Below are 25,754 nucleotides of genomic sequence, written 5' to 3'. Positions count from 1 at the left end.
AACAGCGGCAATATTTAGTTTCTGTTTATATTTCTATAGTTCATTTAAACATGTACATATAATACCGATTCAATTTCAGGTACTTAAGCATTGAACGTTGGTTGTTAATTGCTCAATCGGAATCATGATATAACGAGAACTGTCTTCTTGTATTTGATATTCACACAAATCCCCCGTATTAGCAAGTTAGGTCTTTAGTCACAAAGCAGAAGCTAAGTAGGCGACGAACAAAGCGTCTTTCGGCTCGTATTAGTCCTGACGGATCTAGGTCACTGTTTGCTTTTGAGGTATTCCGACTGATGGCGAATCTTATAAGCCTGTACGTTGCGAATACATATCTATATGAAGGGTATTTCTTTTTTTCTATAAGTTTTTTTTAATATCCCTATTTAATCTATTCTATTGAGATCTTTAAAATAATCTTTTTGCAGTAACTCGCAGCACAAGGACGAGGCTAAATGGTAATATTAATATAAAATATGAATACCAAATTAAAGTTAAATAACAATAGAACCTTTCATTACAGTAAATAAAAAGTAAAATTATGAAATGCAACACGCAGCTCACTCAAAAGACTGAAAATTCAAGCCAACGCTGATGAGAAATACGGGAGCTTTAATTTTTAATGAGATATATATACTAGCGAATTAAAACAGCGGCTAAAATAAAACTAAATTTTTACTAACGCGAATTTAATGGTAAAAAATTGTGTGAAACTCTAGAGGCACTTAATTTGTTGGGCTCGTGTGAGTTAAACTTTGAAACTGACGCTTTAAATTTAATTTAAATCACGCTTTTTCGTATTTGAGACGCATCTTGTATTTGCGAGTTTTCATTAAAACATTCAGATATCATCAAAAGTATGTAATTATTTTATCTTCTATGTAAGATGTTATCTCTTGCGCTAGACAAGTGAATAGAAACACTTACCAGGATAAAAGTCGTGAGACTTGGACATCTTGACTCGTGCCCCAGTCTCCTTCTGCAGTTGCGCGATGGTCTCGCCACCTTTGCCGATGATAGCGCCGGCCACTATCGAAGGCACCAGCACCTTGAAGTGGTACGTCGGCTCCACGGCTGATAAAAGTCATACATTATTTACACTGTGCTATATATGTGGAAATAAGACGTCCTGATACTTGTGTGATGTGTAAAGTTCAATTTGTTTTTAGATAAATTAAAGAATAAATTGACAAGTATCAGAACGCAGATAATAATGTTGATATTAGGAAGCATTTATGACGAAAAAAATGTCTGATTAAGGTTCATAAAACCTAAATGTTATTACATTGGATAGAGCAGGAGCAAATATTACAGAACGATTCATACTTGGCGACTATGTCGTAAATAACCTCTGGACAGTGAGTCAGTGTGAAGTGCACGTTTATATGTGTGTTTGTAAACCACTCCTGTGCTGATGTCAGTCGCAAGTGCATTCATGGGTTATATGGCGAGTTTGAGAGCTCGATTGTACGGTTAGTGTAGAGGCTGAACGATTCGTTTAAATTGTCTGAGATATGTATTTATTTCTGTTTAATATTAAGCAACTGACAAGTGTTCCAGTAATACATTTATATTATATTTAATCGAATAATTTTATTAAATAATAGAGAAAATAAAAACACATAATAACTATGATCCTACATTAAGCTATTATGTTTCAAATTAAAATGCCATTTTTATCAATAATAATAAAAACTATGTCTAAGCTTTAAACAATTATACAAGACCTTCTAATACAACAAGTTATGTTATGACAAAAACTGATAATGAACGCTTAGCTTGTTTTGTGATTATAATTGAAGGCTACGACGTTACAGCGAAATTATTACCATAAATTATCATCATGCATGACATATTGAAACAGAATACACCGACAGTAAACACATGAATGATCTAAACGAATATGTATGTACAGCAGGAAATGCAGAAATATCAACAGCGACCAGACGAAAATGTGAAGAATAAAACAAAAGACGACCAAACCACAAATAGAACAGTCAAATACGATCCCTTTAATAAATAGCATTTAAAATTAAATACTATTTGCGTTCAAAACTCGATCCAAGACAGTCATTTAAGCACTTACGACCTAGTAACATATCGTTAAAATTTAAAGATAACTCAAACGTTTGTCATTAGAGCTCTGGAGATATTATCTGAGAATAGAATAAAAAATGACTTAATATAAATATCATTTCTAATCTTATCTTTATTATTTTATCATTAAATGTTACATGAGGATATATCATTTTATTTAAAATATTTTCTGCTTTCTGATTATAAGTTATCAATTTAACAGCACTGACAGGAAGTTTAATATCAGACTAATTAATGGATATACTTCAATGTCAACAATAAAATAAGTTCACTGAAGACGTTAACTCTATTTACTTATATCATAATCATAATTAAATACACATTTCATAATTACGTCTTTGCTATCTGTGTGTTCTGTTCATAATCTACTTATTTATCTTAGTGTAAGAATATTGTAACATTTATTTAAATCAAAGTTGTTACTATTAGAACATTTTCTAAATAATACAAATGAAACAAAAATCATTTTAATTTTGTCCAAAGGAACAATATCACTTAAAATATAGTTCCAACGATAGAAGACGTTAATTATGATTTATAACTGCAGAGACAAATGATATAACAGGGGATTCAAGGAGACACAGCGCTTTTTAAGTTTACTACATCTTTTACTCGTATAAAACATCCGGTTAGCTTCGAGACTGTCTGTCTAGCTTTAATTAAAAACACTCTTCTGTATTTTCTCCATTGTTTATTTTTCTGGCAATATTTACTATACATCTGAATGTGGGATAGCTGTCGTAATATTAGCGTACATTTGAATAGAAACAAGTTGTTATTTCAATTCTCCGCTGTTTACGCAACGTCAATATGGACGAGAATAAATATTCATTCTTTGTTCTGCAAATCAGAGCAAGCTAGCTTTTTGGGACGTTGTCTTTTATGGGCGACTTTTTTAAAAAGTTTTTTAAAATATCAGTTAAAAACCACTGCGCATTATTTAAACACTTCCTATTGAAAAACACATTTCAAACAGGCCACAAACAGGAGACTAAAAACATCCTGAGTTAAAAAACAAAAACGTCTGTAAAAAATGGAGTGCAACAATCAATTCTGTTAGGGAACAGAGTCAAATAAATATATTTGACCCAATAAAGAGTAAATATGGAGCAGTAGATAGACAAGGACACAAAGGCACCTACGTCCGCGGCACATTTGAATCGCATCCCACGGCCGCATCTCATTTGACCTCATTTCAAACGAAGCGTATCCTACACCTGCCATTTGACGTAGCGAGCTTCCGACATGTCATTGCAATTTTATAAAAAACACTGCACAAGAACCAATAACATAAATATTCGAAGACATTGGATCATCGAAATCAAAAAATAAAATTTAAGGACCTCGTAAAGTATCACCACTTTGGTTTTCAAGTTACAAATACTGTGAAGTACTTATTAGCCTTACAGTAACCAGTAACAGCCTGTAAATGTCCCACTGCCCAGCAGTGGGACATTTATTTATGTTTAAAATTAATTCAAAGAAATAAGGCAAGCGTACTTTTAAGTAAACATCAATTAAAATGAAAATGTTTGTCGTGTCAAATATTCTCGGTAATATGTTTGCAACAGTGAGCCAATTTACCCGTTGTCGTTATTGGCGTTGTATAACCGTGCATCGGACGTGTGCAGTTAGTCCACATTACACGAGCGATTAAATAATCGATGCATGGAAAGGTCAATGGAGAATTCTTTTAAACGGTAGTCATTTTACCGGTAATTAACGATAACTTTTTAATTTATGCCATTTTAAAAAAGAACAATTGAAACTAGATGAATAGGGAATACGACCAGCAGCGGTTAATTATTGGCATTTAATTAATTAATTAGGGCCAGAGCAATAATGGCTTTGGGTATCCAAATTGCGGTATTATAATGGCTCATGTTTTACCATAATAAATAAACTAAATATACCATATAATTTAGTTCGATCGACGTAATGTATTGACTTGACGTCGTGGTTGAACTTAGGCTTACCATTATTCATTCTCACAGCAAAAAATCCTTCCGAGAAATTCAGATTCGCTTACGATAAAATATAGTTTTCTTCAACTTTGAAACAAAGTGGAGCAAATATGAAATAATTAATCAAAAACTCAAAGAACAACTTGCCTATTCATGGTAATTATGACTGATTTCGCGATAAAGGACGAAAATTTAAAAATATTATCATAGATTTTCTTGTAACCAAGTAACCAATACATTAAAATGTTTGAACAGATTAAAGTGTTTTCTCGAAATTACTTTAGTTCGGTTTCTTTGTAATTCGCTTTTGAGATCAGCAAACAATATTCCATATGTATGTCCGTAATCTTGTAATGCAAACACGTGTAACGTTTGGTAATACACTACTTACTATAACAGAACGCACTAATGCGATAGGATGTAACATTATAAGCGATACATCGAGGCCGCTCACCGAAATGTCTGGTTGAAGTCAAGAGCGAGCTACACCTTTCAAAGCTCGAGGCCTCGACTTTAAATTACGAAATTCATTTTTCTTGTTTCTCACAACGCAACAACATCAAATATAGCACTGTGAAATACTGTTTAAAACTAATCAGTCAAAACCTTTATTTAACCGTAACAGCTTGTGAATGTCTAGCCTGCTGGGCTAAAGGCCTCCTCTCCTCTTTTTGAGAAGAAGGTTTGGAGCTTATTCCACCACGCTGCTCCAAAACACATGTGGTAGAATTTCAGTGAAATTAGACATATGCAGGTTTCCTCACGATGTTAGCCTTCACCATAAGGCACGAGATGAATTATAATCACAAATTAAACACATGAAAATTCAGTGGTGCTTGCCCGGGTTTGAACCCACGATCATCGGTTAAAATTCACGCGTTCTTACCACTGGCCCATCTCGGCTTGTTGACCTTTATTTACTGTTTCTAAATAAATAAAAATGAACGTTGAATGAATGAAACGAGTGTTCTCTATGCATTGCTAAACATTTAATTCTATTATAATGAAACTTGGTGTGGTATTCTACGTACTCCAGCGAAGTCTTTAGCGCAAAAGAAACCCGATTTTTCTTTCTATATCGGTCCTCCTATATAAACCTTTTGTTTACTCTTAATCTGCCCGTGTGAAGCCGAGACGTGCAGCTAGATACATAGTATATACGATAAAAGGCTAAGAGTTTATATTCGTTAATTAACATTCAAGATTTATACATTTTATATGTATGTGATCGATGAAAAAGACTGAATTTATTGTCAGTTCTTTTCAATAGAACCTAAATTCGATCCGACGGCAGCTTTGAATATAATATATCTTATTCAATGTCAATTAAAAAAAAATTGCCATTTAAATAATCGTTAGCTGTGGACTTTCTTATTCATTGTCAAAGACGTATCTGCGTTTGCGTACGTTTTAGGACAAGAAAAAACGACGTAAAAAGCTTTGAAGTATCATTTATCGGTCATCAGAGTCAAGTGCAACGTGAAAAGATCGATTCTTTGTGTCGCAAACGATCAAGCGGTTTTAGAATAAATATAACTACCCTTATAACCATAACTCAGTACTTCAATGGTTGGCTGAAGGAGATCTTTCAGTGGAATAAATATGTTGTACATTTTCAATTAATGTATGTATGATTATGATTCAAAAGCGCTCGTTCTTACAAAATGAATACAATATATTTTTAAATTTCATATATTATTTGTGACATGATTTTGACGATACATAGAAATGAACTCTTTTTTATTTTACCTCTCCGCTATTTGTGTAGTGGTACTCTATGAAAACGTCAAACGATGAAACGACTGCGTAACGATGATAAACAGATGTATCTCAACTTTTCCTAATGCATCAAATCGAGGTCACTTTTAAAATGGGTCGTCAAAGTCAAGAGCGAGACATACCTTCCACAGTGGAGGGTCCTCACTTTTGTTACGGAATAACATGAGACAATATATCTCGAGTCTATGAAGAATCTTTTGTTGTGTCGTCTGACCTCGTCCATACAATTTTACTATGTACGATATATACATGTACGCGCCGTTAGACTGACCTAATTTTCTGATTAAATAATATTACGAATTAATTATAAGCGTATGCTAATTATTACTAATTCTTGAATAAGTTGTAGTTTTATCGACGTGGCCGTGCTGTCTTGAAATATCCTACTAACGAGATCGATATCTAGACATTATCAATATTAATTAATTTAAAAACGCAAATCATAAACTTGTTTGTATGATACGCGGAATTATTTTAATTTGTACAGTATAATACTTTCTATGTTTATTCAATCTCTACGCAATATCGATCTTGAGTCCGTTCGTCACTACTGATGTCTTGTGTCCTGTGTCCGATATATATAACTGATCTCATTCCCGTCAATGCATCTGCTATTCTGTAAGAACTCCTTGCGATCATCCGACCAACATGGCTGGATTGACGAAAGTTAATTCAATACAAGACATTTTAATTAAGAAGGAATGACATGACCTAGAAAGTCACAGACACGACGATACGACGGGAAAAGAAAACGGTAAGGCCACAGACGAGCGGATAACCTGTCTTTTATTCTCCTCTAACAAACTCATTTATAATCTCACTCGTGAAATTTTACAAATAAACTTACTTCGCTATTTTGCGCGTAACCCTTAAACGTTATAATTATTATAATCAATGTCGCATATCACTTTGACATTTCACGATCGTGTCAAATGCGTTCTACGAAGAGTTTCGAGTTTGTTACTTACGGAATAGCTCTACATATTTAAGAACTATTATACCGTAACGGCCTGCCTCCTCTCCTCTTTTTGAGGAGAAGGTTTGGAGCTTATTCCATCACGCTGCTCCAATGCGGGTTGGTGGAATACATATGTGGCAGAATTTCAGTGAAATTATATACATGCAGGTTTCCTCACGATGTTTTTCTTCACCGTAAAGCACGAGATGAATTTTATTATTTTATTTCACAAATTAAGCACATGAAAATTCAGGGATGCTTGCCCGGGTTTGAACCGTTCTTTCCACTGGGTCATTTCGGCTCGAGAACGACTATTATAACATAATACAAAATGTCAATTATTATAATCTTTACTGTAATCACAAGGAGAATAAATCATGAATGTCATAAATTATTTATGAATAAAATAACTATGCGCAATAACAATTACATCATTACACTAGGATCGCGAGCCGACCTTTACGTTGGAGGACAATTTTGTATTTATTTTATGATAAACGACAAATAATAAATCTTTTACAGTTAAAAAAAAAGTCCTCTTGACCAATTTCAGCCATTCACAGGGAGACTAGCCAACAGCCCCGAAAAAAATACTGTGGTCAAGTGCACTTCCTATTCCCTGACTCTCATAATCATAGTTCCAGGTTCAAAGCTTAACAGCTTGACGAGCTTTCCGAAGCACGGCTATACGTTCGACGATAATATTAAATATTACTATTTAATTCATATGACTATCATAAAAATGATAAAGGAGTATATAGCCTATACTTTTCTTGTGTTGGATTTTAATACAAAGAGATGGTAGGTAACCCTAAATTAGACCCTACCCGATATTGTTCATGGTCAACACAAATTGTATGATTAATGTATATATATTTACATTACATAATTGAAAAAACAGTATATAAGTTATTTTCACCCTACTTCTTTCTAATAGGCACATATGTCTGACGTTTATTGTAGACGATTGTCTTAATCGTCTCTAAAATAGAGGTACAACACTTTTCTTGACTAGTAGACTGTATAAAAACTAACAGAACTACTTATAAAAATAGTTTGGCGGATGATTAGTTAAGCAATGTTATGTCTTCTTCTTTCGAATATCAAATCATTGATGTCAGAAAGGAAGAAATCATAGGGAGAATTTACTGGTGATAGAGCTTTGTGCAAGCTCGTTTGGGTAGGTACCACTCACTTATCAGATATTCTACCGCAAAACAGCAGTACTTGGTATTGTTGTATTCCGGTTTGAAGGGTGAGTGAGCCAGTGTATTTACAGGCACAAGGGACATAACATCTTAGTTCCCAAGGTTGGTGGCGCATTGGTGATGTAAGCGATGGTTAACATTTCTTATAATGCCAATGTCTATGGGCGTTGGTGACTACTTACCATCAGGTGGGCCAAATGCTCGTCCGCCTTCCTATTCTATATAAAAAAAGAAAGTTATACTAATCAGTCGCTGACCAACGATTATAAGTAATACAGTAAATGATTATAAGCCTCCTTCTGTCTGTTCTGTCTGGGTCAATTAATCGACTTAAGTTAGATTAGGATTATACAAGTAAACAAAAGGAGGTTATCAATTGTTGTATGATACGCGATATGTTCGCCGATCATGAGCCGATTTACATTATTGTTATTTATATTCTGAGAAAAAATCCATTCCTAAGACTGCAAAACTAAAGGATTAGTCACTAGTCGTGTGCTCAATATCGATTTTAATAATTATTTCTTATTGACATTGACATTTCGATCAACTGGTTCCGCTTATTGTTCAACTTGTACCGACTTAAATATTTTTTAACACGGTTTTCGGATCTTTAGCTAAATAACAAATATCAATATCGAAATAATCTGTGCCCCGTTGGCACGAGTGAAAGAGAAAAATTTAATTGAAAATGACACCCACGTCAGTCAGCCCAACCGACAGCGATGATTTTTCAGCTTAACTGCTACTATTAATGAGACGCGAATTATTTTAATTTGGCAAATTCCCGCCAAATCGATGTAAGGCAGAAACATTAAGCGGTCATTGGCCTCTCGTTTAACGTGATCTAGTGAGCCGTTTTTTCTTCTAACCTGTATTTATTGTTACATATATGAAACATAAAATGAAAATATATCGGAGCTTTTCAGTATTCGAATTGTATTTGAATATTTATTTATTAATTACGTAAAACAACATAGTCGATGTATAACTAGTTCATTTCATAAAAACCCGTGAATATCCCAAAGCCGATTGGCGTGGTTGGTAGATACTTGCCTTTCACGCCGAAGGTTGTGGGTTCGATTCCCACCCAGGACAGACATTTGTGTGCATGAACATGTCTGTTTGTCCTGAGTCTGGGTGTAATTATCTATATAAGTATGTATTAATAAAAGAAAAGTAGTATATATAGTATATCAGTTGTCTGGTTTCCATAGCACAAGCTTTGTACAAGCTTAATTTGGGATCAGATGGCCGTGTGTAAAAAATGTCCCAGGTTATTATTAATCTTATTATTATTATAAGCTGGGTTAGGAAATATTTTCCTTTTGATAAGAAAGTTTGAAGCTTCTTCTTCTTCTTCGTCGAGACACTCTTGTCAGAGCGGTCGTGGTCGCCATGAAATATTATTATTAAAGTTAAGTTTAAAGCTTATTCCACCACTTATGGCTGAAACACATTGATAGATTTTTAACGACAAATCCAGATTTCCTGACGCCATTTTTCCACACTGTCGAATACTAATGTCGAATTATTCGCTTAGGTTTAAACAGCTTTCATCGGTTAAGATTCACGTCTCCTAAATATTAGGTCATTTCGGTTCATCAATATAAGCAAACAGTTATATATCCAACGTAATTACTCATCGTGGTTGCGCCAAGTCGGATAAAAATGGAGACATTACCGGTCTTGTCTAAGATCTAGTAATTAATTCTAGGATCAAATACTTAGCTCCTCGACAGTCCGGACTAATGGTCTAATTAATCTTAGCGAACAAATTTCGGTCTAGACATAAAATAGATCAGGGTAATGGGACGCAATATTAATCACTACATGAAAGGAAATTACCGGAAGGTATGCCTGAAATTCTCTTATAAACTTGCGAATTGTTATTTTTAAAATATTAGCTTAAAATTTTTAGTGTTTTTACCCGTTCCTAGCAGTCCATCAGCTATTTATTAGTTTTCCACTATTGATGAAAATCTATTTAAATACAGCTCATACGCACAAAGACCAAAAGGTATGAACTTGGATTCTTGAATTACTTTTACTGAACCTAATGATTTTTTCCGACTTGATTCATAAGACAGTTTATTTTATGCCATTAATGTAATAAATACATTTTTTTTAAATATTCACTGACAACTTGTTTTGATTAAATAAGTACAAATGCTAAAATATCCACTCAAAGTCTACACCAATGGATTTAGCGCTGTAAAAATGCAGCAAAAATATAAAATGGAAAAGCTCAACTCATCTACATGAAAAAAAAAAATGCTGACCGAATTTTTGACAATGCTTTACAAGCGGCGCAATTTCTTAAGGTAAAAAAATTTTGCTCGAATTATGATTTTCCTACCGCGGGAACTTAGGCATGGAACTATAGAACTCGGTATATAAAACGGTATAAAGGAATAATATATTATTATATAATTGTGATTGTTTGCAAGAAGCGCAGCATCGACGAGCAGATATGGTGCATTGGCCAGGTCATGGGCATCTTAACAGGAGTTCAATTACGGTCAGTAACCACTAAATTTTTACATTCTTAATTTGAATTTATAATACATCTCGAATGCGGTGGAGTTAAAAATCTTCAACATTGCAGCAGCGCAGTGGAATAAGCTCAAATCCTTCTCCTTAAAATAGACAGTAGGCCTTAGCCCAGCAGTGGGGTATTAACATGACGTTACTTTTATTTTGTATTCAACTAAGCCCACCAATACTATTTCTATATACATATTTACTATTCTCACCAAAAATATATAACAGTAAATAAAAAATTCCAGACCTAATATTTGTTTTAAATGTTTATGTTATATTTTTAAAAATATCACGTCATATCGCCCACGAGCACCACGACACGGTCACTCCGCGCTCCGGGTTATCGGGTAACCAACGATCACGGAACTCGCTAATAGACGAAGCGCAGCTGTCACGTCACACTTTATGACATGTTCGAATAATTGCCACATATTTAAAATATTAATAAAATCAATATTTAAGAGGTTGAGTTAAGAGACTACTACCAATAAGCAAATCTGTTTAAACTTTTTCATTTTAATTACCATTTATTAAATTGAAAAATCTAATTAAACATAAATGTATTCAAGATCTCCGATTCTAACACAGGACCGATCAAGAACAATAATCGTGAACACTAACCACATTTTACATAAGATTATTTATTTTATAAGAGCAACCACGCGACCTTCTTCTCGCTAGAGGCTGATTTCCGAAAGGGTGGTAGAGTTAAAATATTGACGATTCAAAAGCGCTTTATTGTAAAGTTTACTTGAATAAAATACATTTGATTTGAGGCTATACATTCTGTTATTTATTCACTAAACATACTTAACTGATAAGGCCCGTATAAAGTTAATATGTATATAAAATGTAAAAGTCCATTTAAATAGCGTTCGTATAAATTAATTCGTAACGGACGACGATTGGTTATAAAGATAAGATTATGTAAAGTTGGCGCTACTTATAATCGTATGTACTAATACCGAATACCGATAATAAATCGTAAAACACAATGTTTTATGAATTCAAGTTACACTTTTGAATTTAATGTAAAGCAATCATCGTTTCGGAATGTAGAATCTACTAAGAACCGACAAGAAACTTCAGTGCTCTTCTGCCAATTTACATTGTTATGTTAATTAAATTAAATTGCGCTTGCGACTCGTAATATCGATTTAACCCGCAGGCTGACGCACTGCAGCGCTGCTTTGGCACGGTCTCCTGGACCCGATCTTATTTAACGACCTGTGTTCGTAACATTACCGAATAACTTGGTATATTCAATACAGCTTGCAGTTGATCCGTGTATTAATTTTATCAGTTTGGCTCGTGAGCTGATATCACCTGATTTGAGAGACATTTTAAAAACTATTTCAGTTTTTTTTATGTTTTACGTAGACGGACTGGCAAATGGGCAGAAGCTGATGTTAAGTGGCCACTACCTCCCATAGTTAATGGCGATATAAGAAATATTAACCATTCCATCCCCAATGCGCCACCAATTTTGGGAACTGAAGGATTTTTCTTGTGCTTGTAGTTTCACTGGCTCACTCACCCTTTAAACCGGAACGCAATAAAACTAAGTGTTGCTGTTTAGCGGTAGAATATCTGATGAGTAGACCTAGCCAGACGGACTCGCACAAATTCCTACCACCTATATATACGAATATATATTTAATAGCAAAAAATAATGAAATTGTTATTTCATTTTCATGTATATTTTTCCATACTTCCTTTCCAATTACACTTCGAATATACAAACAATATTATACGTGACATACGTACCGTACAAACGAACGTAACAGGAAAATTATTCTGCACCGACTTGCGTACACTCTCATACATATACAATGAACCCGAACGGTAATGAAAGATGATTACAGCCGCGATAGCCTATAGACGATGATTGCGTTTTCAATACCGGTCCGTTTAATTTGTGTTTATAATACATCTCGTGCGCGAAGAGACATTGTGAAGAAGCCTACATGTTCAGATGAAATTCTATCATCTGAACGTATAGGTGTATCCAGTATGCACCAACCAGCATTAGAGCAGCGCGGAGAGCGGAGATGTTAACCCAGCGGTGGGACAGCGGCTGTTACTTTTACTTATGATATACATAACAGTATATTTGCTATTGATCATTATTAAATACGAATGAATTTATGAATCTGTATATGCTTCGTGTATATTACTGTCCACTTTTATTAAAATCAAATAAAATTTACCAATTGAGTAAAAAAGAAAAAATATATATCATATTTATCATCTTTATTACAAGTAGTTTATTCAGAGCGATTTTATCATTGGAAGGTTAAAATAAAAACGATCCATCCTTAAAATATGGGTTAGCACGTAACACGTAAATATGATAACGCAATATTGTGCTATATTTTAATATTTCCTTATCTCTTATCGACGTAACCCTTCGCCTGCAGGGTGTCGCAATGCGCCCCGCATTGGCACGGCCTCATGTACCCCACTTTAACTGACCGCTTAGCCGAGCTTGATCGATGTCTACTCGACTAGATAAGATTACCGACATTAATACAGTCTGCAATTCAACCTTCAATTTTTTACCTAAAACATGGTGCCATGCCAGACGTACGTTTGGCATTTGTTTGATACTACTTAAAATAAAAATGTCATCATTTCGAATATAAAATTTTTCCATTTCATTTTCCTGGCATCGCATTTCACTTGTATGCTGTTTGGATGGCGTAACTTCAACATTTCCTTGGCACGATCTGATGGCGTCATTTATAATCCGCTATATTTTATTGTACCGGAAGTTGTACAAAATTCGATATTACAATTTCATTATTTTAGTTTAATTAGTTTAAGGTATCGATAACGTTTTATTTCTTAACAGGTAATATTGTAGATATTTCTTATTTGTTTTATTTAATGCGGGCGACAGTTGAGCTTCGGTAGTAACTGCATAATAATCATTTTTCGTCATAAGGCACGCTTTTGAATCAAGCCGCCAACCCACAGTGGCGCACGGACGCTTAGCACGTGTAATTATCTTCGATATATACAATAATATATTAGGAGCACCCACACAATCAACCCACGCACGGTTATGTCAATGTGTGTCGTGCCCGAGTATGGCCGTGCGCTGTTGTGGGATGTCGGTTTCACAGTCTAATTACTATATTTCTTTTACAGTCGTTTCATTTCGACAAAGTAAACAAATTTTTTCGAACAAAAATAAACTTTGAGCATAGTATATTGGAAAACATTGAAGTCGGTTACAAGAAACAGTAATTAAAAGTTAAATGAATCGCATTTTTTATTTTATACCGATAATAGAGCACCAGCACGCCGCTTCGCTTCGAGGGGAGTTCATAAACAAGAGGAAAAAAAAAACTTTAATTAAACGCATACAACAATATGTCTACATTGTATTCATTAAAAGATATTGCATTTACGTCTGCGTTAAATTAGATCCACTCGCTCCGAGTATAGCTACAATTTTATAACAATTACCTATACAACTTAATCAAAGAAACGAAAGTCTCAAAAATCGGCCACGTGTCTTTTTGCTATCTTTTTGCAACGATAATGTTAAATATGTATACAATGTTTGTGTTCCTAAAAACTCGCTTTCGAAGTAAAATCGTTAGATGTAAACAATTCGTCAAAGTTTTGAACAAAATCGCAAAACGCCCAGCGCCGTTGGAAACTCCCGACGGAACAACGTGAATTATTCCACAAAGGAATCTTTTAAAATACTAATTGGGACAGTTCAAAAGCGAGAAATTCACTTTTTCTCGCGTCATTTTTTTAACGAAAAACACTAAAATATAATAGAACAAAAGCCATTCATTCGTTACACGGTTTCGTTTTCTTAAATGATTAAAAACGTCGCAAAACTTCAACTCCGGTTGATACTTTTCAATGGGATGGCTATTTCATCTTCAATTTTAAAACGTCGTCCCAGAATTTCGCATTCTCTTTTATTATGCGACACTAAATCATTTCCCCTCGGGAGACCATTATGTTGGCACAAAAGATTCCTAGTTTCGTAGGAGGTCAAAGCATTATGCACAAATCATAATTAGGTCATGTGAGTTAATGAAGATGCTCTGGTTAACGCACCCGGTGAAGCGCAATCGAGGAGTATTTACAGCTATTGTTCAAAGATCTATTAATGTTGCATATAGTTGGTTTAATGGACAACTTATAAAGCTCAAGATTACGAGGTTCTAGATTCAAGCGAGGAGTCTTGAAAAGTACGTAAAGCCAAGCTTGGACTCTTTTCAGTCTAGCCGAAATTGCTATCACATCGGATAATAAGAGTGCCCTTATGTTTGAGCATACACTTATGCATTATTATGTCATGCGCAGTTGGCTTGTTTCCATTGAAAATAGAGGTTATTATCATCATCAATCCAGGGTGTAACATATTTTTTTAAACTACTCTAATGATAGGTCATGGATGTAAAAACATTTTAGTTGTTGATACAGAAAACCAGTTTACATCCAGAATAAAATATGCATTGTGAACAAAAATCTTAGCTCCAAACGCATATAACAAATTTTATATAATTTAATTAGTCTATTTTAAATCTTTCCAAGTAATATTGGACGCTAAATAATCCCTTTCATATATATTTTTGTATGTTCAATAAATATTTAATACGAGTTTCTTATGGTGTATTGTTTAATTTCACCTTTTAAGAAATATGCTTCTAAAATATCGAATTATGATACCAGTACTGGCAGTACTTTATTATCAAATCAAAAACCTATAATATAATAAAATAAATGTTTTACAAGATACACCCTAGATTGGACAGCCATCCCTAGACGTAGCTAAAGCTAGGTCAGCTCACGTGTCCTATATTTTTAAATGTGTACGCCCACAAACAGCGCAAATCGAAGAAAATGGGTCATGCATGATTGCGCATAGAAACGATAACTCTGATGTACAGCTTATCAGTCAGTTATCGATGTAATGTTGACCGAAAAGCACAAGTCACGAGCCCCTCCTACATGCCCGAAAAACAACCTAGCCGCATTGCACCAAAAGCGACTGGAATTGTTTCACGTTAGATCGATTTGAAACGAATTTTTCGTTACAACATAAAAATGTAATTATATTAGCTGATTAATTGTCTTATATTAGCTGATTAAGAAACTATTTAAGACTTATAATTGTACTTAGGCACTTCGAAATATATTATATACTTTTATGTTAACAATACTCCAACAAACTGATAAAGAGTAAAGGCCGAATTGAGTTAGCTAAGCAATGAAACCCAGTTATTAAACGTTCAGTTTTACGATATGTTGATGGTCACGATTACGACACAAGCAAAGGTAGACGTAAGCGAATTCAAGTGAAGTTTATTCAAAGTAAATGATCGCCTTTTACGAACCAGCACCGAAATTCAAGTAAACACGTCCTGGAGGTGCAAGCCTAAACCAACAGAACTCCCAAATGGGTTTCGCGCTAGCCACTCATTACGGGGATTGTTATGCATTTACATTAAAATGCCATCCACCCTAATGTGTTCGAGGGTAGCTTTGTTTGTACCATTATGTTTAACTGTTAACCACATTTAGGATCAAGGCTGCTAAAATAATTTGACATAGCGATTTTTTTTCTATATTCTATCTGCAAGCGTTCATATTATACATATTAAAATTGCAAATGTTATATATACAGAAACTTAAATAGCTTTTACGAAATAAACTCAAAACATAGCAACACAATAATCGAATAAAAACGAGCAAAGTTGTTGCACGTACATAAAAATTAATCCAAATAAAATAAAAAAAACTGGGAAACGCTGCCAATTATATCAGTTCGCGCAGGCAGCTCGGAAAACCATAAATTGAGCCAAATCTTGGCAAAATAATAAACCGTACTTAGAACTACCTTTAACTAAAAAAAATCTTGCATAACTGCGGTGGATACCGTCAAAATCGTAAGTGCTAGAGCACTACCGATTTTACTCTTCTTGAATATTAATTAGTTTTTTTATTAGCTGCTTCAAGATACGCTTTCGGGGAATAAAGGTTCTATCTATTTCTATGTATGCGGAAGAAAAAAAACAAATATGTCACGTTTCATCTGTACGCGACTCGAGTGTGGATAACAATCCGTACTTCTCACTTTCTCTCAAGCTTATCGACGTTCTTGTAAATAACGTACATATTATATTTATTCGTAAAATATCACAGATAATTTTTATTTAAAGGTTTCCCTCTCAAGTTCTTGACGCAAAATAAACAAAAGTTTGATTCGTTTCAAAACGCCATTGTTACGAACTCCGTTAACTTGAGGAATTACACTTCCGAATGTTTTATCGGGAGAAAACAATTGTTTCAAATCTCTTTTATTTAAGTATTTAAAAAAATAACTTTTTGCGGACTGATTATATTTCTTTATATTAAATACATTTAATTCTTAAACCAATATAACGATTAAGACCATCACAAGGTACCACATAAAACAACCTAGAGAAAAAACTCGGTTCTGGAAAAGTGCCTATTTTTAAGACCTAAAAACTAGTACATCAGGCTCTTCGTCTAATTGGACTGTTTGAAGCGCAAACCCCTTTCCCGTTGAAAACTCGTTTGAGTAAAAACATCAGTTTCTTTTTACAGAGATTTTTTTAGGTTCAGTAATACGGTAAGGGATTTCTCGTGTTTGTGCCTTTGTAATACAGGCTTGGGTGAAGATAAATTATGGTCTTCTACTTGGAAATTTTCTGCACGAGTGATAGTTAGATATATATTAATATTCAAATGATATAGATGGACGTAAAATGTTGCTAACTTACAAAATTCTATATATGAATAGTTTTTTTTTTTTTGTTATGCATAACTTTTCCATAAATTAACATTAGAAAAGACTGTCAATAATGACAATTTGCTGGTCGTTTACAATTATTATCATTTAGAACATCCAATAAATCGCTATAACATTTTATTTATCCATTGTTCAAAATATTAACAGCAATTTATTTAAAACGTATGCATTTTTATCAATAATGCTCATTACTATAGTGACTATTGATAATGCATTCATTGTTTCTTTGCCAATAAAAACAACCTATGAACAATGTTATCTGAAAGGACAATAGTCCTTACGTGTTATATTGTTAAGGATCTTGTTTGTTCATCAACTGGTTGTCTGTGCGATTTGTTAGAACGTTAGCAACAGTAAATGAGTACTTTTGCAGCGTCATTGTATTGTAAAACGATAAGAATAAATTACATTAGGTAACTAACAATCAATACATGGCCGTCGTTTTCCTTATAAAATGAGTTTTTAATTGTATACATAGCGAGTGAAATAAAATACATATCTGCGTTCCTATTTTTATTTTCCTATTTTCCTCACAACAAATTAATTTTAGGTTTTTTTAATAATTGGGATCAATCCGAGCCAGTCACTCATTGAAGCCAATTCTATTTTAGCTCAGTAACAAAGCTCTATTTTGTTGTATACAATTAGGGAGGGTGGGTATTACCACTAAAGGCTTACCTACCTATAAATATATATGTTGTGTAGGTGAGTAGTAAAGAATGCTCTGTCTTCCTCTTTCGAACGTCGAATCAATGATGACAGAAAGAGCAAAATTAATGTATAACCAAAACAACAACTAAAAAATATATAAAATAGATGGCCACTGTCCATCATATGCTTCTATGTTTGTCCGCTCTAAATAAGAAATATCTATATATATCATAGCGAGTTCTTTCAAATCTGTAAAGACAAACGGTTATATTACAATTACCGCAAATAATTTTAACTAAAAAAAAATAGGTTTTTATTAAAGCAAACGATAAAATACATATTTCATCGATTGCCACAAGAATCAGCAACGAACAAGGAAACACGTGTCTAAGTGCACAATAGACGGCAAGTGTTTGCTCCTTCCTAACTAGGAAGTCGCGAGATAACGACCGTATTTGTTATTCTGATATATACGAGTACATGATAACAAGATATAACAAATTGTTTTATAATGCTTCGATATCTTTAGATAAGTAGCGTATACATGATGTACTGCTAGATAAGAATGGTACGTGTCGCTGCTAGATCAATACGCGAAAAATATAAATTATCTATAAACTAGACACCATGTAAATAGAAGGAACTAAGGCAAAATAATAAATAATAAATATTAAGGTAAATAAAACGTTTATGTTTCTACGCTATTATGTCAAATTCTTAAATAAAACTTAGGATCAGGCTGAAGTTTCCAACGCCTTAGTTGTTCGACCCATTTAGAACTCGCGTGGTCTAGATTTAGTGTAAATGGACCTTTTTTTTTTAAAGTGAGAACGAGTTAGGAGGTTAGGTTTTCTTCCGTTTATTAAAGCCATAAAGGCTTAAATGCTTTTCAATTCGAAACCAGAACCTCGTTAGCTAAGAAAATACCTTCGAATGCCTTTTGAAAATAAAAGAACATTCTAGAAAGAAAGCCGAGCACATCTTTTAATTTAAAAGCAAGATAATTTAATGACAAATATGAGTATACGTTTAAGCCGATAGCTTTTATAATTCAAAAATTACCCCTTAAACCCTTTTCAAAAAAGGCTAGATGGATCAGAACGAGACGAATGTCACATTCCACGGGTTTAATATTAATGGTAAATAATGGTATGTAACGAACGTGTGTATTTAAATAATGTAAAGTTACGAAGAAAATGTCGGGAGAGGTGCAGGATCCAGTAGGTTTTTTACAAGAATACAGGATAATAAACGATTCCTTAATACATTACGTCAACGAAAAGGGGACTTTGCTTTGGAATGGTAATACAAAACAAAGATTTATTTGCGTTGTAGTTACAAAATAAGACTTTCCTGTATTGATCTATTCTGTTTTCATTAAATTATTAAGTAGAGCTTAGTTGTTACACATCGTTGACCGTCTACTACTTTTCGAAAACTTATCCACGTTGCGATATCTCACGGCTGGGAAAACGCCTTTTTTCCTTTTGAGGAGAGGGTTTGGAGTTAATTCCACCGCGCTGCTCCAATGCGGATTTGTGGATACACGCATTTTAGTTTCAACCGACATACAAGTTATCCCACGATGTTTTCCATAACCACCGAGCACGATATGAATCGTAAACACAAATTAAGCACATGAAAATTCAATTGTGCTTGCATTTGGAATGATGATTACCACGGGAGGTGATCAATTATGTGCCTGGTATGCTCGTCAATATCAACAAGACAAAAAATACATAAAAAATTGGTTATCGTCCAAATGGCGAACTGCAAATCGAGGATAGCCAGAGTGCTGCATGATTTTCTATTCGCGTGTGACGTGCGGTAATGACGCACAAATAGCTGAACTTACAAAGTAATTGCATCGATTTTTACCAACACTTTATTACCATTTGATGATGAAACTTTTTTTATTTGCATTTCGATTTATTACATTAAAGTACATATAACACATTAGATACTGTATGTCTGTTAATTTTGGATATTCCATTTGGAAAATTGGAATTTATGAAATAAAATCGTTTCTAACTGAAAAGCTCTAAACAACAAATTATTTAACTTCTAATTATCTTGTATTTAAAGTATTTCTAAAATTCGCTTCTAAAACGTACATTTCTCTGAAAACAGTCCCAAAGGCAGCAGAACTAGATTAAATCAGATTAAATGTAGTTGCCTTTGATTTTTCACGATTCATACTTTATCAGACACCAGAGCTGTGAAGTTTCCAAGTCTTAAAACAAGTAATTTTTTCAACACAATTGTATGTAAAATCTGAAATCTATGTACGTATATTATGCATCACTGATCTAGTCACTAGCTTATAAGGCTTAATCTGGCTATTAAAAGTCTAGGTTTTTCTGTCAGGTCTGGAAATTGGAAGTGTTTAGATACCTGAGCCTTGGAAGCACATAATGCAGTTTATCCGTACTATTTCCGGTTTTTCAGATTTGCCGTCCCATCAGATTATAAGAGTGGATTTGCTACTCTCTTGATATCGGTCGAGTCTATATTGGTAAAATAGTAGTAATTGAATACTAATTAGTGACGTTTGTGAGTTTGTATTATTTTCAAATAATTACAACAACGAGCTGTTGAACTTAATAATAATTACTGTTAACGAGTGCATTATCTTTGTTTTAAACGTGACATTAACAGTGTTAAATGTTACTTAAATTATTATTTACGAGTTGTTGACTGTTATATATGTTTAATTAAATACTTATTGATTTATATGGAACATTCTATATATTTTCTCGAAATAAAAGATTTATTTTACTAATATATAATGTATATCATATATTTTAGAGAGATACAGCTCAATAACATCTCCCTTTACGATGAGAGTTTCTAAAGTTCTATTCGACCCGTTGGACTATTCTGTAAGAAACTCGAAACTCACGAAAACAGTCGTGAACTGTCAGAAATTGATAATCGATATTGACCATAATAATCATAACATTACAAGAACACACGCATCAAAATAGTATATCACCATAAGTCGGTTGTCAAACATTTCACGGGTGAGTAATGAAGTGAGTTCATACATGCCGTAAAATTTCGATGAGTTTTATACAGATGAAATGTCGAATTTTATATGATTAAAAATATGTACATTTTATTAAAGGCATTGTTCAAGCTTGTTTAGTTGTAGTTCCACTCCCTTGTAAGTAATAGTGGAGTCAACTGTAATAGGTATTTCGTCTTAGCTGTTCCGGTTAACCTCCGGTGTCCTCAATGAGTTAACCTGTGTAAGTACTGGCAAAACGTCCCTTATGCCAGTACTTACACAGGTTAACTCATTGAGGATTCACATAAATATTTCGATTCTATGGTTAGTGCCATATGATAATATATCTTACTGGCAGCTACCCATAGAGGAGGTGGCCACCACTTGCCGTGCGGGATATTTACTCGTCCGCCTTATTTTCTTAAATTAAAAAGAAAAATAGTATTTGTATTTTTTATATGCATGTGGAATAAGTATTCTAGTATTGCATTAAAATTGTAATGTAATATTTACAACAAACGAACAATACGATATAACTATAAAATGAATGCAACCGATAAGATAAACCTATTAACAAACAGCCTACATAATCTATAATTTCCTCTATTCTATATTTAAAAATACCAGCTCTTAGCGGTAGTAGACTTTTTAATATAACCTTTTTTTATAATTTTCTTATACACGATTTCGTTCACGTAGAATTTTTAAAATATTTTTTTTTTAGTTTACTATTTTTGAAATACGCGTCTTATTAGTTATAAGGCAAAGAGATAAGATTCAAGTTATATCATAGATATTTATTAGCAAGTTCTTATCTCGTTTTAGTGTAATTTTTGACAAATACAACGCTTTAGAAGACCTAAATATCACATTAAATTAGATAAGAAAAAATATTCTTATTATTTAATTATTTTGCACAATTTTGTCACATAAATATTTTTTATTAAGACATACATTTTATAACTACTAAGTGTAGCTACACTTTAGATGTTGTCAATTCAACATCTTCAATAAAAATCCTAGTTGTTTATATTTATTGCTTACACCCTTGACATTTAATGTAATAATTATGATCCATTGGCAAACAAGAGTGCGACATCAATTTATCAGCTGCAGAGAAAAATACTAAATATACAAAGTCCATTCATGTTGTTGAGTAACAAACTGAGTAACTAATCTGTACTCGCTAACTATAATAGAACACAAATAATATTAATCAATTTTATTTTTCCAAAAGTAACAAGCACAATAATATTCTTATTACACAATATATTCTTTCAATCTCGGCAACCTTGGAATTATTCATAACAATGACAAGCCATACCCAGCTCTAAAATATTGCCAATTAAGTAGAAAATAACATTAGAAAGACAAATATCTGACACTGACCTTGCTGTCATCAGGTAAGTCGCCTTCACATACAACAGCTATACATCATTGTATACTTAATAACATTTTACAACTAAATTTCATAAATGATACCGTGCCAGTCTAATACCTAAATACGGTGAGACATTATTAAATAAAGTCAATGGGTAGAGTATGCAAATAATGTTAATTTTCCGATAGGTTAGTTGGTATGACTTTCAAATAATAAATAAAGCAAATAAAAGCGATCAGATATGAAATAAAATTTCAAGAAGAGAGTATTGCGATGATCCTAATAGTAATGTTGAAGATCTGTACATTTAGGTGATGATCACACCAACGATGCAACGACTAAGCCATGAGTGGGTCGGTGTGAGGCTAAGTACAGGCTCACAACATCGAGGCAATGTTTACTGTGCAATGGAGATTGACGGTAAACGCTAACGTCTACGCCAGCTCATTCCGCTGATGGCTCACTGTCGCAGTGTATATAATACACGCACATATGATAATTTAAACCAGCATTGGAAAACTTGATATAAGAAAGTTTATAACAAAGATATCTAACATTTTTAATTTTGAAATAGCTTTAAGGCTAGGTGTTTCCTTATTTCAATATATATGGAATAATGGTCTCTGTAGAGCTGGAGTCAGAGAGCTGGTGATGAACTGGTGATCAGTGAGCATCAGCGAAGGGATGAGCATGAGCGCTTGCGCGCGTGAGGCATGCGCGCCACCAAAATCCACAAAGCCGATGAGGAGCGAACATAATTACTGTGACGACTCACCGAAATGAGACGTAATATTGCCATGGCCGTTAGCCAGTGGCAAGGCCGTCACCAAGTCTTGAACTAAAAAACAACGACTCACTTTTAACATTGCATTCAATTAAATAATGTAATACATACAAAATAGCGCGCGCGCTTATCGACACCTCCGATAAATCTCAATTTTTACGTCTACTACTTTTATCGAGAATTACACTTGTTTGCCGTAGCTGGACTTGATAGCTATATTTTATAGTATTCAGTCTTATTACATTAATTTTTACAATATTTAGACCCATTACACTCGTAATCGTTGTATTATTGTCATTTAATAGGTCAAACTGATAACAGCGACGTAACATTCTGATAAGAATCTTATTGGTGACCGTATAGGTATGTATTACATTTACATAGCAGGGTCGACTCGCTGTGTCAATGTTAACTTTACTTGCCAAATACGCAGTCAAGTAAAAACAAACTGGCCACTGCAGGTATACAGGTACTTACCAGAGCTAAAGTGCGACCTCTTGACGTCCCCATTTTCCGAGTCTCCATCGAGGGGTCGTTTTCTGGAGTCCGTGATTTCCGGACTGGGGCAAGTATCCATTCCTGTGTCAGCGGCCATGTTGAATTTCAGGGCAATACTATAAACTTCTCTAGCATAATTCCCATTACGTAATTGCTTCAGAATGCGTATAATGATACTGCACTATACATTATAAATAAATAATCGAATACACTTAACACTTAAACGACTAAAACTAACAAAATTTAAATTTTGAATGGTTTAATTATTAAAATATAAGAAGAGAAGTGACACTATAGTTATTACGTCTAAATGTAATGTGAACGTTTGTCGATACTGCTCTGCGGCTGTTGTGTATGGCGCATACTCAGAGTGAACTTATCTGCAGTTGTTTTTTCGTTGCGTTGGCAGCGCTGGATTTTGACAGCAACCAGCTGATTACTTTAGTGATGGGCAACGTTGTTGAAACTAAAATAAGTTTTCCTACATAACATCATCTTTATACTAAAGCTGCATTTTTAATTATCATATTATTAAATAGGTTGGCTAATAGTAAAAATCAATAATCTGCTAAAAGCAAAAAAGTTAATAAAATCTGTAATATATTTAGTTTCTATATGTTTATTTCAAAAATACTTTGATTAACAAAATTTTAACATTACATAAAAACAAAATTTATTTATTTTTTATTTTAATATTTAAAACTTATTGTTGAAATACATCACTATTAATAAAAAAGCATGCAAGGTCGTTTGTTTCTCGTCCAATCAGCAATCGTAGCTAACTTCGCACTAGTGGAACTAGTTTTTGCGCCACTAGTTTTGTTCTAAAATAAAACATGGGTCATGTAATCATGCATTATTAATCATACAAATAAAAACCTCAATTCGTCCTTTAGTGGCTAAAATTACAAATAAAATTTGATATAATTAAATCGCAATTAAAAATAATTACTTTAGTTTACTTTCAGCAAAAGCTGAAATTAATTAAAAATGAACATATTTTTACATTTGAAATAAGGCGCGAAGTCATCTTCTCCACCTACATAACTATTAGCTTGTACAGGGCAAAGTAGGTCAAGGTAGGACATATAGCTTTCTCTGTCGCACGCAAATAGCGCATTGCTGGCTATTGAAAAAAATTATAAATGGGCCATTCAGCTTGTAGCTCAGCAAAGATTGCTTTAAATTGGCCTGTATGCCATTAAACTGTTAATATTTCGGCATCCTACGTATTATTCAAAATATGTGGGTTTAATCTTTTATTTCGTTAAACTCATTCGTTTTCTTATCCTCTTTCATAACATTCTTATCTTAAATGGAGTTAATGTTTTTTAGATTGGCTTCTCGAAGCTACCATTACAATCACAGTAATCTAATTTTATTGATTTGAGTTAATCATCTTTACAAAGGTATTTTTTATGATGTTCGTACCTAATATTAGTAATTAATAAAAAACGGATTTATAAAAGTATCATTTATTTTACTATGATAAGTATAAAGTACAAAAAATCGCATATAACCACAGCATAACTGCTTCCAGGAACTACAACAAACACATATAAAAAGCATTCTTATCATAAACGAAGGGGTGATATAGAAGTAGTGATTAAAAATGTGTACATAGATATTAACTGTAAGATATATCGATTTATATATTCAAAATCTAGTAAGTATAGTGGATTAACAATTCATTTAACACTTTTTCCTATGAATATAAAATGTGCATTTTCGCTTGAAAATATTTTTATCTATATCTTTTTACTATGATTAAAAGCTAAACGTTCAATAACCGATGCTCAAATCGCTATTACCCGATGCGATCACATCTCATCTCATTTTAAGTTTTTGGATTGGCAGAAGTTTAAATGTTGTTAGGGTACCGGATATATTTAGATTAAAAAAAAAACTATCGATGTTATTGATTTGGATAAATTCAAGTTTCGGTTAGTAGTAAATTAACATTTATAACAATGACTAAATAATTCAGTATAGATTTATATCACGTTTACTTTTTATAATGATTATTCTATTGATAATCCGTGAATATAAATCCGTGATTTATTTAACCT

The 25,754-nt window shown here is 33.4% G+C and overlaps 1 protein-coding gene across 5 annotated transcripts in view; it reads right to left on the bottom strand.

The window, feature by feature from the left end:
• The window catches only part of LOC126775830 (RNA-binding protein Pasilla), a 52,858-nt gene extending 28,818 nt beyond the window's left edge, over positions 1-24,040 (bottom strand). For 4 of the 5 annotated variants that reach the window (XM_050497951.1, XM_050497953.1, XM_050497955.1 and 1 more), the window contains exons 1-3: positions 23,665-24,040; positions 23,179-23,241; positions 931-1,077 (exon numbers count right to left, since the gene is read on the bottom strand). In XM_050497951.1, the coding sequence (XP_050353908.1) occupies positions 931-1,077; positions 23,179-23,241; positions 23,665-23,782 (328 nt within the window). In that variant the 5' untranslated portion in view covers positions 23,783-24,040. The remainder of the gene's footprint in view (positions 1-930; positions 1,078-23,178; positions 23,242-23,664) is intronic. The other variant, XM_050497954.1, reaches the window with a different exon arrangement.
• Between the last annotated feature and the right edge of the window lie 1,714 nt (positions 24,041-25,754).

Source organism: Nymphalis io, chromosome 19, assembly GCF_905147045.1.
Source record: "Nymphalis io chromosome 19, ilAglIoxx1.1, whole genome shotgun sequence".
Classification (NCBI taxonomy): Eukaryota; Metazoa; Arthropoda; class Insecta; order Lepidoptera; family Nymphalidae; genus Nymphalis; species Nymphalis io.
Note: the sequence above shows the minus strand (reverse complement) of the source record. Positions and strands in the feature narration are given on the sequence as shown.